The sequence below is a fragment of the Lactuca serriola genome, chromosome 4, assembly GCF_051521515.1.
Source record: "Lactuca serriola cultivar US96UC23 chromosome 4, Lser_US96UC23_V15, whole genome shotgun sequence".
NCBI classification, from domain to species: Eukaryota; Viridiplantae; Streptophyta; class Magnoliopsida; order Asterales; family Asteraceae; genus Lactuca; species Lactuca serriola.
Window position 1 is genome coordinate 209,456,386 of NC_136411.1, and position 15,699 is coordinate 209,472,084.

Below are 15,699 nucleotides of genomic sequence, written 5' to 3' on the forward strand. Positions count from 1 at the left end.
ATTTGTGACATTAGAAAAACCCAACCTATTATCCTCTAATGCTCAGAAAAACCATTATGTTATTTTTGTACAAAAAAACCATTTTATTTTCTGATGTTATACAATAAAACCCTTTTATGTTATGATTTTGTACAATAATTAATTATCTTCCTTTTTATGACATGTATTTTTCTCTTGAGAAAATATAATTGGTAAACTTTTAATTGATTAATTCTACTTAGAAATAAATTACAAGTTATGAATAATACAAACTAACCCCAAAGATACTTAATCATGAACAACGTGAATGTCAATATTTATGTGCTTCATGTGTCGATGTTGCACAAGAATTAATTTCAAGTATACAACATTGCATAATAATTGATTTCAAGTATATAACACTGAAGTTGTCATAATAAAAAATGGTGTGCTTGGTTTGTGAAAATAACCTTGTTAGGGTTTCTGGTGTATTCCTTTGCTATAAATGTTACAACCAATATTGTACAATTACATAAAGGACTCTACATTATATCATGATAAAAAAAACCTAAATTATCCAATAAATAATAGCTTAACAATGCCCCTCAATTTGAGCGGGAGGTTCATAAATGCTTAAATTGTCCTGAAAGTTCAAAAATAATTATGTAGGTAACCCTTTAGTAAAGTATCAGCAAACGAGTGAGCAGTAGAAACATGTAGTACGTGTACATGACCAATAGCAACACGTTCCCTAACAAAATATAAATCTGGTTATTTGGTGATATATTGGGTTCGAAGTTAGGTACATAAAACTTACATTGTCACAAAAATCAACAATAGTACAAGATAATGGACATGACAACTCAAGAAGATTGTGAAATCAGACAGCTTCAACAACATTGGCTACCTCATGTACACAGTTTCGACACTAGACCTCGACATGATGTTTTGCCTTTTAGAGGACCAGGAAACATGATTGTCACCAATAAAGACACAAATTACAAAAGTAAAGTGGCGTGTCTGAGGACGAAGATGAAGACCAAGAGACAAAGTCCCCTAAAGGTATGGAAGTAAACATTTTAGAGCAAGAAAATTAGGTTCACGAGGAGCATGCATAAAGAGACATATTTCTCATTGATTTTATATATGAAGTTAGAAGTTATACATAAAACAACATTACAATATAATGACCATTTGTTAATAAGAACTTTACACCACTAGTGGAAACGAGATACATGATGAGTATAAAGCATAACAAAATTAGAAATCAAGAAAGCTAACTATATTTTTCCTTCTTAAAAACTTCTCTTATTAGACAGTGTGTAACCGTAACGACAAATGAGATATTTATCAATTATCATTTCTCAAAAGGAAAAAATATGGGACATAAAGGGGTAAATAAAATGTTTTTTGTAAAAATCATATAATAAAAGGGTTTTATTGTACAAAATTAGAAAAAAAATGGTTTTTTTGTACAAAAATAACATAATGATTTTTTCGAACATTAGAGGATAATAGGTTGGGTTTTTATGATGTCACAAATTTTTGGTAACCGGCTATCAAGGGTTTTCCAGTTACAAGACATTATTTTAAGCATGATCAACAAATAAAATTGTTTTATCGTATAAAAAAAATAACATAATGATTTTTTCGAGCATTGAATGATACTAGGTTGGGTTTTTCTAGGATTTTCCCTTATTTTTACAAGTATTTGTACACACAATATTTTCGGACATCAATATCCACTATCTGAAATTTTCGGATATCCAATTTTGAACACTCATACTCTTAATCATGCATTTCCTAAATACCCGTCAAATCTCCTACTCAGCTTCTTTCCCCTCTTATTGCAGGCTTTATAAACAACGACTATGGTAGCAACATGTATGAATAAAGTTATTTGGGATAACAATGTCTTTTTTATAGATATTATCAAGGCAATACAAATCTAGGATTCAGTTATTGTAAGTTACATGAGTCTTTCACGATAGATTTCATCAATTTAGGTCTTTTGATCAAAGGTTTCACATTATCTCTTTTCATAAAGAAACACTTAGGTTAATCATGTTTGAGGACTAAAATTCTAATTCTACTACTAAATTGAAGTGTGTGTTGCGAACAATGTAAATACCACTTACAAGTAGAATCTTAGTAAGACACTCAACCCTTTGCTCCCATATTCTTTTCTCCTATAAAATTCCAACTCTTCAACATTAAAGTGGGTGATCACATACACTATAACCTGTTAGGTGATTGATAAAGCAAAATCCATATTGGAACTAACAAAACATTATTTTCATATAAAGAAAAAAAATATATTTTTTCTAACAACCTCTGAGCTAGCCCACAGTCTCCCAAATATGGTATATACATTAGATACACTACAACCTGTTAGGCGATTATTGACCTATTGGATCTAAACTAAGCTTATCAAATTTTAAAGGAGGTAATTGTATCAAATGCAATGGTGTTGACCACATCTTTTACAAAAATGAAAAAGCATTCTCTACAAGAAGTTGGCATTAGAGTAGATGTTGGCCTCTTGCGTGTTTCATGATGATCGCACACCAATTTTTCAAACGAACGGAATCGTGATTTTGGTTGCTCGATGCCACATGTCGCCATGATTGAATGTGTCGCATGCCTTGCAACTTTTTTAAACACATCAACATCTACACATACATGAAAGTGCATCCAATTATTTCAAGAATTTTCATACAATGTTCATGTGCCATGATTATAAGGGTGTGTTTCGTTTGTGGATTCCGACAGAATTGGAATTCGAGATTCCATTCCTTGGCATGTTTAGTTGCCAAACGGTTAATCACTTAATCTCATAAAAGACCTTATATTTTGTGTTTTTTCTAGATTAAACCTCAACTTTATTTTTTTTCCTGAAAAGACCTTACATTTTTTTAATTTTTTCGATCCGGCTCTTTTAGCCATTTTTTCTCGAAAAAACTTGTAAAATGTGAGGTTTTTTCGAGAAAAACTAAAAAACTTGAGGGTTTTTTCGGGAAACATTTTGAAGGTTGAGGGTTTTATCGGAAAAAAAAAGGCAAAGTTGAGGGGGTTTTTCGGAAAAAATGAAAAAATGCATGGCTTTTTTCAGGCAAAAAATAAAATTGAGATTTAATCCGGAAAAAACACAAAATATAAGGTCTTTTATGGGTTTAGGGTTTAACATTCTACAAACCAAACACCCCTTAGAAAGAGACATTTTAAACCCAAATTTCAACAAAAATAAGGGCAAAATGGTTTATTCGAGAACTTTTGCTCAAACTTAGATGAAAAATAAGGGCAAAATGGTCATACCTAATTTCTTGTTCCGGCTTAGAAGCTTTAAATTGAGCTTAACAAGTGATTGAATCTCACTCTTGGCATCCTCAACTTTCTTGATATTGTTATCAATTTGTGTCTCTTTCTTTACACTCCCCTTCTCCTTAAAACCACTATCAAAAATCTCCTTTTTTCCACACAATTTACCTTCACCTATCAACAACCGATCACTACAACCAACAACATTTGACTTTGAAGTAACCCCACCACAATCTTTTCGTGTCACATTTTGACCATTATACCCCCAATTCTTTGCAACAATCTTTCTAGAACATGGAACCACACGTTCAACATTGTCTTGGTTTCTAGAAGCACCACCATTTTCATGCTTCTTAAAGCTCCCTAAATAGTTGATATTTAGCTTCACTTTACATGCATCATTTAACAATCTTTCTTTCTTTAAATGAACTTTTGAGTCCTTTTTCCCAACATGGTTTTTCTTTCCTAAAGCTTTAGCAGCCATATCCATCATCTTCCAAGCTTTATCAGCATCAACATTAGAAGTTGACTCCTGTTGACTTTCTTTATTCCCATTCGAAAAACTTGAAGAAAAATTCAAAGCCCCTCCTCTAAATCCATCCCAATTTTCACGCAACACTTTTATACGCGCATGAACATTAACACATCGCTTCAAAGTTCTAGCATTTGAAACATTTGAAGAATTTGAAATTCGGTCAACATGTGGGGCCGATTTATGTTGACCAAAAGAGTCAGCCATAGCCATTGAAGATGATGATGAATTGGATTCTCTTACAATGTCATTGATTGAGACTTTGGATTGAGTGAAATGAAGTGGATTAGAAGAAGAGGTTGAAGGGTAAGTTGTGTCATTTTCAAAAGTGGGGTCCGTTTCAACTTTTGAATGTTCATTTTTGGAAAAGTTGCAATCTTGACAAAACCAATCACCTTCTGGAACAGTGACACCAAGGCCTACACAGTATGAATGAGAAGCTGAATCACAAAGATCACAGAGGAGAAGAAGATGATCATCTGATGAAAGGCTGCAAATGCTGCATTTGACTTGTGAATATGGATCAGAGGGTGTTAATGTTGCATTGCCATTGTGATAGTAAACCTAAAAAGAAAACAAATTATAAAATATAAAATTATTATTTAATAGTTTTACTTGAAAAACTATGATGTTTTATTAAACATCATAGTTTTAAATCATTGGTGATGTATACTGTTAATTGATAATTTTATAAATTCTTTAAAGTTGTGGAAGTTATATATCAAGCTTATGATGATCTGTATATAACTAATAACAAAAAGTATGAAGAAAATATATAGTGCAACTTTTAATAATGTAAAAACACTAAAACATGTATTATATCATTTGTATTACAAAAAATTATTAAACACTTACAAATTGTAAAAAAAGATATATAAAAACACAATTATCCCAAGATTCAACAAACCTAAACTTTTTAACTCTTCATATTTGAATACAAATCGCTTCAAACACATGAATTTCTTTTTTGTGAGGAAAACTTTTTATATATCGTTAATATAAGTTACAAAGTTTATAAATGAGAGGAAAATAACAAGTGATTAGTCATTACTAATTAATAACTATAAAGTTAAAAACTTTTTAGTTGTAAGTACTAAATGTACATAGCAATTTTCTAATATATGCCCTAAGAGCACATATAAGAAGTATTAATTAATGACAACTATTACCATAATTAAATTTGAAATGCATTAATTATAAAGAATATTACCATAAACAAATGTAAAATTCATTAATAATCTCCATAATTAATGCATTTCATATTTAATTATGATAATATTTTTCATGTAGTGCCTCATTTTACTGTAATATCCCTAACGTATAGTGAATTGTGATGAAATTCTGATGAAAACAAGCTGAAATTGTGATGAAAACAAGCTGAACCTTGCTACTTTCCAAATGCACTATTTATATGAATCAATTTGAAAAGATATGCAGAATCTCATTTATAGCAATATTCGTGATAGAATTTTGAGTGAAGTGAATATATCTCACATTGATTGAAAGCTAACCAGTTTTGATTATTATACTGTTTTAAGAACCGAGTGAGTACCAATTTCGTGTATCACACAATAGCAAGCTATACTTCAAGACTTAAGATCTTCAATCTTAATCTTTTCATACGAATTATACGTCATACTCGTAGAAAAAGGAACGAATATGCTATAGAATGAATCAAGAACAATCACCTGATCACGAACAGGAACATTGACGATTCTTTCAGATAGAAAGACTCCATCTTGAGGGCGACGAATAGTAGAGAACCTACGTTTACAAATTGGGCAACGAGACTCGACTTTAGCCCACTCCATGATGCATACAAAGCAAAAATAATGGTCGCAACTGTCGATAAAACCTCGACGCGACATCCCCTCCTCCAACAAACATACACCGCAAGTATCCAATTGCTGATCCCACAACGAATCATCGTCTTCTTCTTTTACAGCTTTGGATTTGCCCTTTGAAGATGGTGATGGTGATGGCGAAGCTGAGCTTAGGGTTTTGAGACGCTTGGTCGGAGGGATTTCGTGCGTGTATTCGATGCTCTCTAATTTAACATCCGGTGGGTATTCGGGGATCTCTGATTTGATATCCGGCAGGCAATTGATGCCAATCTCCGGCGGATTTTCAATAGGCTCTGATTTGATAGGCAGCATCCTCGTTGTTGCCGTCGGCAGTTGCAAACGGGAATTATATATGGCTCTACTTATATCATATCATAGAAGAATAATACATGACAAATCTAATTATCTAACTAAAACTGTTTTTTTTCTTTTAATGTAAAAATTAAGGAAAATTATATATATTAGTTATTTAGTTTGCAAAATGAGTTTCGGAAAATGACTTAGGATGGTAACTACCTTTTATCCGTGTTTACATATTGGCGATTTCTTCTTTTTTGTACATAATAAAGCAACTAACTTGTTTTAACTGTTTAAATTACACAATATTACCGGCTAATACATGTTTTAACTGGTAACTCAAAGGGAAAATAACTTAGAAAGGTAATTACCTCTTATCCGTGTTTACATATTGACTACTTCTTATTTTTTGTATATAAGAAGCCAACTAACTTGTTTTAACTGTGTAACATCCCAAAAATCAAGATCAAAAATTTTGTTTTTAATTTAATACTAAAACCATAATTGTCAAACCATTAAGTTAATACTCCGGCATCGGGCCACGCCCGGCATCAGGCCCCACCTGCCATCGAGCCCCGCTCGGTATACATATATGTCTCTCTTAGGCCACACATAAAGAAACATACTCTATTGTATCTCTGTCCTAAGAAACATACTCTGCTAATAATGAGATACGGAACTTCGTCTGTACTCAGCTAGTTCCAGCCATGGCTTCAGCAGTGCAAGGTAAGTCTCCTCACTGTGTGAATGTGTCTAAGGCCACAATGCCAGCCCATGTAGTCTATAAGTAGGAAGACATGGGGGTTAGCCCTAGGCATTGTATGCTAGTATGTTATTCCAGACCAAGGTCCGATGTTGGGCGGGTGCCCGAGGAATGTTTGCATGTTAGATTATACTTGTTGTCTGTGTGATACTTGTATGTGCCTGGTAGGGAGGTGAGTGTGGGCGAGGTCCCGTATCTCATCACTAGTTGAGTACGGACGATGTTCCGTATCTCATTATTAGCAAAGTATGTTTCTTATGACAGGGATACAGTAGAGTATGTTTATTTATGTGTTAGCATGTTATATGATTGTATGTGTTTAGCGGGCGGGGCCCGGAGATAGGTGGGGCCTAAGAGAGACAAATATGTATACCGAGCGGGGCTCGATGCCAGGCGGGGATTATGCCGGGCGGGGCCCAGTGCCGGAGTATTAAATTAATGGTTTGACAATTATGGTTTTAGTATTAAATTAAAAACGAAATTTTTGGTCATGATTTTTGGGATGTTACACAGTTAAAACAAGTTAGTTGCTTTCTTATGTACAAAAAATAAGAAGATGTCAATATGTGAACACGGATAAGAGGTAGTTACCCTCCTAAGTCATTTTCCCTTTGAGTTACCGGTTAAAACAAGTATTAGCCGGTAATATTTGTGTAATTTAAATTGTTAAAACAAGTTAGTTGCTTTATTATGTACAAAAAAGAAGAAGTTGTCAATATGTGAACATGGATAAGAGGTAGTTACCCTCCTAAGTCATTTTCCCAATGAGTTTGTAGGAGTACAATTAACTATTTATTTTCTTTGCTAAATTTAGGGCACATCTTTTTAAATCCATATCAATTTAATACTAGGAAATTCTAATAGTTATAAATGACTTTTTTTGTTAAAGTAACTACATTCTACTCAAAAAAACTGTAACTTAATTCTCTTGAACATATTGTTGAGATCTTCGGAATTCCTGAATTTCGGAGTACGATTCCGAACCATGGTTTCGGAATACATTTTTTTTTTTTTGCGTGTAACGTGTACTTTTCCTTTTAGTATAAGCTTTGGTTTATATAGTGTATAAGTTTTGCTTTTATAAAATGAATAACTTTTGGTTTTATAAAATATAAAATGCAATTAAAATCAACAAATAACTAATAAATACATAAACTAAATAACAGGTGTATATATAGGTCATATTACAAATATGATGTTCAAATTATATTTGTCCTTATACCCCAAAAAAAATTTCGCTAGTCGTTTTCGATAACTCATAGCTTATGACTGGTTTTACCCTCTATATAAATCGATTTTTGGATGATCAACGCCTCCAGGAACCAATACAAAAACACCACACAATCTTCTTTGTTGCCAATCTGTTGTGGTACGTCTCGGGCCTTTTCGAGGGTCATCTTAAAGCTCTCAAGTGGGATTGAATCAGTTGATTCGGTACCCTAGTAGTTTACTCCCACTGGCAGTTTGTGGATGCAGGCTCTCATACCTATAAACCAATCTTCATTTTCCGAACAGTAGTTGCCCTTCCAATGATTATTGTATATAGTCATTTTGAATGTCTTCAAATCCAAATCACCCAAAAACCAATGAGCATATGATATATTGATTGGAATGTAAAGCTATAAAAAGGTTATAAATAATTAATTAGTATATAAATACTCAGGTAATAATCCAAACAAAATTATATCGTATCACACTCTGCCCAAGTTGGGTAAATGGATTTGTCAGCCATGTCACTCAAGCCAAATGTATCAATGTTGAAAGTTGACGACACAACCGTCCACCGAGCATCTTCCGCTCTACGATCTAGCAGCAATGAGATTCACATCATGATGTGTTGTTAATTTTTTTTTTTGCAGTAAAGTAAGTATTGTTATTAGAAGCGTATTATGTAATGAGAAAATAATTATATTACTTACATCACATAATAACCATCTTCCATTACTATAACATGACAACCATCTTTCAGTTCGTTTGGATGTATAAGGTTGTCAACCTTACTGAATACAGTAAATAACTATTTGTACAATTGATCCCAAATTATCCTCCCCATGGATATCTACCACATGAAAAAATTAGTTAACAATTAAATTTTTGAAAAATATTAGTAGATAATTAATTATAATCAGTAATTATAAAATAGACGACATTATACATGTTGAATTCATCAAGGTTGGATAGCAAAGAAAAATACTTTTCTTTAACAGGTTGTATAGGCAACCGCCCATTAAAACTCTTCTCTAACAAGTATAAAATACATAGAAGGATTGCATCTGTAGCACCTGGTTCCTAGTATGTATTCTTGGTTATTAACTCTCCTTATATATTGCATTTTAACCTTGGACTCGGCGAGTTGAAGGACTAACTCGCCGAGTAGAAGCGGGACTAGACGCGGGATCTACTCTGTCTACTCGGCGAGTAGGCTCGTGCGACTCGGCGAGTAGACCCTGTCTGGACTACAACCCTAACCCGGTTGTTTGCACCCTATTTAAACGATCTAACCCAGCCTCCATTTCCCCTAGCACTCCCAGAGATCTGTAGAACGAAACCCTAGCCCCCTTTGTGTCCTTGTGGGTGATTTTTAGCTTTGTGAAGGTGGTTTGGAGCTTGGGAGAAGAAGGAGAAGGTTGAAGAGTGCAAGAAGGGAAGAAGATCTGGAATCTACTCTGTGAAGGGCTTCTATTCAGGTAGAAAAGTTCCTACCTTGATCTTTAGTTCATTAAATCCCCTTTTTGTCCCTAAAAAGTGGTTTTAAGCCCTAAGAACCTGAATCTCTATGTGTTTATGGTTAATGTTTTGCAAGGACTTCGGATTTGGACCTTTTGGACATCCTAGTAGCATAAAGTCTATGTGGTTGAGGTGATTGAGTTCCCTATTGAATGTAGGACCTCTTAAAGAGCTTGGAATTGCATGTTTGAGCTCATAGGGCCATGCATGCACGTAAAGTTTGCAACTTTACGTCATGCCCTAGGACCATAAATCTGTGGTTTTGAAGCGTTGCATGTCTCAGATCTGGCCTACTCGGGAAATGGGTCGAAGGACTCGCCGAATCCCAAAGGGGAACTCGGCAAGTTCTATGAAGAAGGTCCTAGACTTGGCGAGTTGGATGAACAACTCGGCGAGTCCTATGAAGATTGTTTGGAGCTTGCCGAGTTGTTCTTCAAATCGGCGAGTCATATGAACTTTCACAAAGCAAGAGGGGTTTAAGCGTTGAAGGTTCAACCCTTCGTACCTGCACGCGGAATTAACCGTGTAACGTAGTCCCGAAACCCCAAACCCTCATATGGGGTGTTCTGGTGTGGATTGGAAGCGAGTGGGGGATCCGCTCGAGGAACTCGGCGAGTTGCTCACGGACTCGGCGAGTCGGGACTCGAGTCGGCCCCATAGTCTCGAGTGGTGAGTCAAGGGTGACTCAGTGAGTGGGGAGAGGGACTTGGCGAGTAGGACCGGGTTAGTAAGGGAAGGACTCGGCGAGTTGCTCGCGGACTCGGCGAGTCCAGTCAACTGGAAGTTGACTTTGACTTGGATTTCGACTTGGTAAAGGGTAAAAGGGTCATTTTACCCTAAGTACATCTAGCAGTGTTTGACTGATCGTTTTGTGGGAATTATAGCCGGAGGACGTCCGGAGCAGCAGCAGCAGCAGTAGACAGTCAGTTCCCGATCAGATCAGCAGCTACTTTGAGGTGAGTTACCTTCCAGTAGCGGTGGGCCTACGGTCACAATGCCGGCCCACCAGTAGGAGTTGTATGTAGATGATTGTCTCTGTGATATTCATCTAGGGATTACTACTACCTGTGTTATGTTTATGTGCTAGTATGATATGATGCTATGTGCTAGTGACAGTAGGGGGAGATAGTCCCCGAGATATCCGGTCGAGAGGACCGAAGGGGAGGCCAACACCCATATATGCTAGGCAGTATCCGGTCGAGAGGACCGAAGGGGAGGCCAGCACCCATATATGTTAGGCAGTATCCGGTCGAGAGGACCGAAGGGGAGGCCAGCACCCAGATATGCCTGGAAATATATATATATATATATATATATATATATATATATATATATATATATATATATATATGTGTGTGTGTGTGTGTGTGTGTGTGGTATGTGATTATGGTATGTGGTATAGTGGGGGAACTCACTAAGCTTTGTGCTTACAGTTTACAGTTTTGGTTTCAGGTACCTCCTCATCAAAGGGGATGGAGCTGGCGCGGTAGCGGCACATCATGCACACACACTGGTTTCCGTTTTTACAAGATTTCTCTAGGATTTATACTCTGATATTTCGATTGGTTGTATGAATTGGCTTTTAGACATGGTTTACGTTGTGATGTGGTTTGATCAAACAATGTTTTTAATTATTAATGTTTTCTAAAGTAATGTTTCAAAAATGAAATTTTTGGACGTGAAAAATTGGGTCGTTACAAGTTGGTATTAGAGCCCTGGTTTGAGTAGGGTTGTTCACTATTTGGATAAAACCGAATTGTCCAATTGGACAATTTGGATCAGACTATTTGGTTCGGATATTTGGATTTTTGGATTGGTTTTTAGCAAAACCGAATTATTATTTTGGATTTCGGATTGGTTTTGGTTTACATTATAAAAACCGAATAGTCCAAAAAAACCGAATTGCAATTTATTATTTTGTTCTTTCTAATATATATCTTTAATAATTTATAAATTTACTAAATTATTCTTTTAGTATATAAACAATTTTCATAATTTATAATACTTTAATATCTACTTCTTATAAAAAAAATTGTCTATAAAGTAGTAATATATAATATATTTTTCTGGATATTTATTTATAAGTTTTAATTCACAACTAATTAAACAATATTTTTTAGTTTATATTATAGAGTACGTTAATAATAAAGTTATATATTTGTTGAAATGTCTTGATTCTTGAAAACCAAATTGTAAAAAACCGATCCAACCGAATTATAATTTGGTTGGATCGGATCGGATTTGAATTTAGTTTGGACTATTTGGATCTACGTTTTGAAAACCGAAATTATTTTGGATTCACTTGATCGGATCGGATTAAACCGATCCATTGAAACGAACACCCCTAGGTTTGAGGATTCGGACACACCTTCGGGGGTGTTTGAACTCAAATAGAGGGATTAAAAGATTTTCCAAAAGAAAATGTTTTCTAAAGATTGAGAAAAGAGTTTTGAGAAAGAACGAAGTGTGTGATGTGCGCGACCGGCTGAGCTCAAGTAAGTATTCCCCAAAGTACCCATACAAGCTTATGTTGTGTTTATCAGTTTCAGTAGAACAGCATGCTAGAATAGGACTGAGGATCTAGTAATGATGCCTTATGTGCCTTCTTTATGTGCTTCAGTGTATGAAAATTGCATGCTAGAATCGAGTAGACAACAGTAGGATAGCCTGTTAGGTTATGCCTGATAGTATGAGTTAAGCTCTGTATGCTAGATCAACTTCTCTCTATGAGAGCGGATTTGCTTGAGATTGTTCCCTTAGTTCGAATGTTGCTTGCTTTGTGCTTTGTGGGACTATGAGTGGTGGGAGTTAGCCATTAGGTGAATACGTCACGTCACATGTGATCAGGGTTGAATAATCTTAGAGTGTTGGATTTAGCCCTATTGCGCAACTCTCATTTGAGTCTAACTATTGTAGGGATGAGCCTGTTACTCGAAGGATTATCCGAGCCTCACCACATGTGATAGTATTCAGGTAATGGTTAATTGGCACTACTAAGGGGCCTTCAGCAGCTGAGGACCTGGTATGGTGGAGCTTGAGATTTCCCTAGGGCAAGCCTAGGATGAGTATAGCAATGATCAGCCGTAGTGGAAGGGATCTGGTGGAGTCAAGGCAATCCTTGAAGAAGGTATGGATAGATGTGGAAGGTAGTATGGGCCCATACTACTGAAAGCAGAGGATCCGTACCCGAACCAAGGAAGGCCAAGATAAGACCAGGGAACTTGTAAGTAGCAGTGATCCCTCAGGAAGTATCAGTATCACTAATGATTGTTATTGTGTATTGCAGAATGGTGGTACTTCGATCGAGGCCGATAGATGGCGGTTCAGTAGAGAGGTCAGGTTCGGGATCAGGTTCCGAGCCGGTAGATGAGGGACTACGCGAGTTCATCGCGTCAGAGATCACCAGGGGTATCCTTGAGTCGACCCCCATTACCTTCGGGTCGATCAAGGAAGGGATCATCGAGTTGATGGAGGATCGCCTCAGGGCGTTCAGGAGTGACATGGCATCTGGCCAGTCGGGATCTCGCACGCTGTCCTTTAAGGACTTCAGGGGCAGTGGTGCACCGGATTTCCACGAGGCAAAAGACCCCATTGCTGCCAGGCGATGGATTGCGAACATCGAGTCTGCACAGTTGACTAGCTTCTGCCCCGAGGGGTCGAAGGTGAGGTATGTAGCAGGGTGTTTACAAGACCGAGTTCGAGATTGGTGGGAGTCAGTGGGTGACTCGTTGGGAGCCTCAGTTATCGAGGCTATGACCTGGTCGGACTTTGTGACCGGGTTCAGGGCAGAGTTTGCGCCGGCTGTCGAGCTTCAGCAGCTGGCCAGGGAGTTTTTGGACATGAGACAGACGACGGAGACTGTGGCGGAGATCACCGCCAAGTTCCGGGAGAGGGCACTGTTGGTGCCCCAGTATGCGGGCGATGAGGACATGAGGAGGACCCGCTATCATGACATGCTCCGGGCTGATATCCGGGAGCACGTTAGTTTTTCAACTTGCCCCACCTTGGACTCCATGATTGCCAGGGTGAGGGAGAGGGAGATAGATTTGGAGCACATCCGGAAATGGAAGGCAGAGGAGGGACAGTCAGGAGGGGCTTCGGGGAAGAAGCCCAAGGGATCGGATTTGGGGCCAAAGGGCCAACAGGGACGGGGCCGCTGCAGGAAATGCGGCAAGTCGCACGAGGGGGCGTGCAGGTTGGGATCATTAGGCTGCTATAAGTGCGGCAAGTATGGGCACTATAACAAGGATTGCACTGATCCGGTAGCAGTTATTCAGACGTCTGAGTTGTTGTGTTTCCACTACAACCAGAGGGGCCACAAGAAGGCCAATTGCCCCCAGTTGACAGTTTCAGCGCCGGTGAAGGCGCTAGCTCCAGCGACCATGCGGATCACAGATGGCCGGCAGGGCAAGGCAGAGGCTCCAGTGGTGAGGAGCCGGGCATTTCAGCTGACTGTCGAGGAGGCACGCGCAGCACCCGATGTGGTGACGAGTATGATTCTTTCCCTCTCATTTATTTATATGATGTTATGATATTGATATGTGATCAGTGTATGTATATATGTGTTAGGATCGTTCCATGTGAACGATATCCCAGTTCGGGTGTTGTTTGACTCGGGTGCTACTTGATCATTTGTTTCCCTTGCGCTTAGCAAGAAGTTTCCTGAGTCTTCAGGCATGTTGGATTGCCCTTTGGAGGTGGAGATTGCCGACGATCGATCGGTGCGGGCATCATCAGTATCCATAGATTGTGTTATGAGGTTATTCGAGGAGCGTTGTCTGGTGGACCTGGTTCCCATTCCGTTGCGTGGGAACAAGGTGATTATAGGCATGTATTGGTTGAGCCCTAATGGGGCGGTGATAGATTGCGCACAGCAACTAGTGCGAGTCAGGACCCCAGGTGGGGGAGAGTTAGTGATTCATGGCGAGAGACCGCAGTGTGGACCTGATGTATGTTCAGCAGCGAGGGCTAGACGCTACCTTCAGCAGGGATGTGCAGGATATGTCGCGTACGTGATGGATACCGGGGAGGCGGGTAAGGCGACAGTGAGCGAGGTTCCGGTGGTGCGAGATTTCGCAGATGTCTTCCCAAAGGAGCTTCCTGGGATACCTCTGGAGCGACAGGTGGAGTTCAGGATTGACCTCGTTCCTGGTGCGGCTCCGATAGCCAAGGCACCGTAGCGGTTGGCTCCTCCTGAGATGCAGGAGTTGTCTACGCAGCTGCAGGAGCTGCTAGACAAGGGATTCATTAGACCGAGCAGTTCACCCTGGGGAGCCCCGATTCTGTTCGTGAAAAAGGACGGGTCGCATCGGATGTGTATAGATTACCGGGAGCTGAACAAGGTAACGGTGAAGAACCGTTACCCACTCCCGAGGATTGATGATCTCTTTGACCAGCTTCAGGGAGCATCTTGGTTCTCCAAGATTGATTTGCGTTCGGTTATCATCAGATGAGGGTCAGGGAGGAGGATACGCAGAAGACCGCGTTTCGGACGCGCTATGGCCATTATAAGTTCGTGGTGATGCCGTTTGGGCTCACCAATGCTTCTGTTGCGTTTATGGACCTCATGAACCGCGTGTGCAAGCCGATGTTGGATGGGTCTGTGATAGTTTTCATTGACGACATCTTGGTTTATTCCAAGACACAGGAGGAGCATGAGGAGCATCTGAGAGAGGTATTGGAGACACTAAGGAGGGAGAGTTTGTATGCCAAGTTCTCCAAGTGTGATTTTTGGTTGCGCGAGGTGCAATTTCTCGGACACCTTGTCAACCAGAATGGGATTATGGTCGATCCGACCAAGGTCGAGGCCATGATGAGGTGGGAGGTTCCGAAGTCTCCATCTGAGATTCGGAGTTTCCTAGGGTTGGCAGGCTACTACCGGAGATTCATTCAGGATTTCTCCAAGATAGTCGTACCCCTGACACGGCTAACGAAGAAAGTCGTGGTCTTTCGGTGGGGACCCGAGCAGCAGGCCGCGTTTGAGACACTGAGACAGAGATTGTGCGAGGCGCCGATCTTAGCCCTGCCAGAGGGCGTAGAGGATTTTGTGGTTTACTGTGACGCGTCCATTTCAGGGTTGGGCGCGGTACTGATGCAGAGGGGGCATGTCACTCCCTACGCTTCAAGGCAGCTCAAACCTCACGAGGCGAACTACCCGACGCATGATTTGGAGTTGGGGGCGGTGGTTTTTTCCCTCAAGATTTGGCGGCATTACCTCTATGGGGTTCGATGTACCATCTACACGGACCACAAGAGTTTGA

At 39.0% G+C, this 15,699-nt stretch overlaps 1 protein-coding gene across 1 annotated transcript; it reads right to left on the reverse strand.

The window, feature by feature from the left end:
* Nucleotides 1-2,231: 2,231 nt before the first annotated feature.
* On the reverse strand, nucleotides 2,232-6,005 carry LOC145103218 (uncharacterized). Its single transcript, XM_079040778.1, has 3 exons — nucleotides 5,497-6,005; nucleotides 3,274-4,372; nucleotides 2,232-2,630 (listed from the first exon to the last, which is right to left on the reverse strand). Exons 1-3 carry the CDS (start codon nucleotides 5,962-5,964, stop codon nucleotides 2,389-2,391), a joined length of 1,809 nt encoding a protein of 602 aa, XP_078896904.1. The 5' UTR covers nucleotides 5,965-6,005; the 3' UTR covers nucleotides 2,232-2,388.
* Between the last annotated feature and the right edge of the window lie 9,694 nt (nucleotides 6,006-15,699).

Excerpts from the sequence above, each read along its gene's own strand:
- LOC145103218 (XM_079040778.1), bottom strand. The coding sequence starts at position 5,964 with ATGCTGCCTATCAAATCAGAGCCTATTGAAAATCCGCCGGAGATTGGC. Across the intron at positions 4,373-5,496 it reads ATGTTCCTGTTCGTGATCAG|GTTTACTATCACAATGGCAA; the intron begins GTGATTGTTCTT and ends TTTTCTTTTTAG. Across the intron at positions 2,631-3,273 it reads AAGCCGGAACAAGAAATTAG|ATGTTGATGTGTTTAAAAAA; the intron begins GTATGACCATTT and ends ATGTATGTGTAG.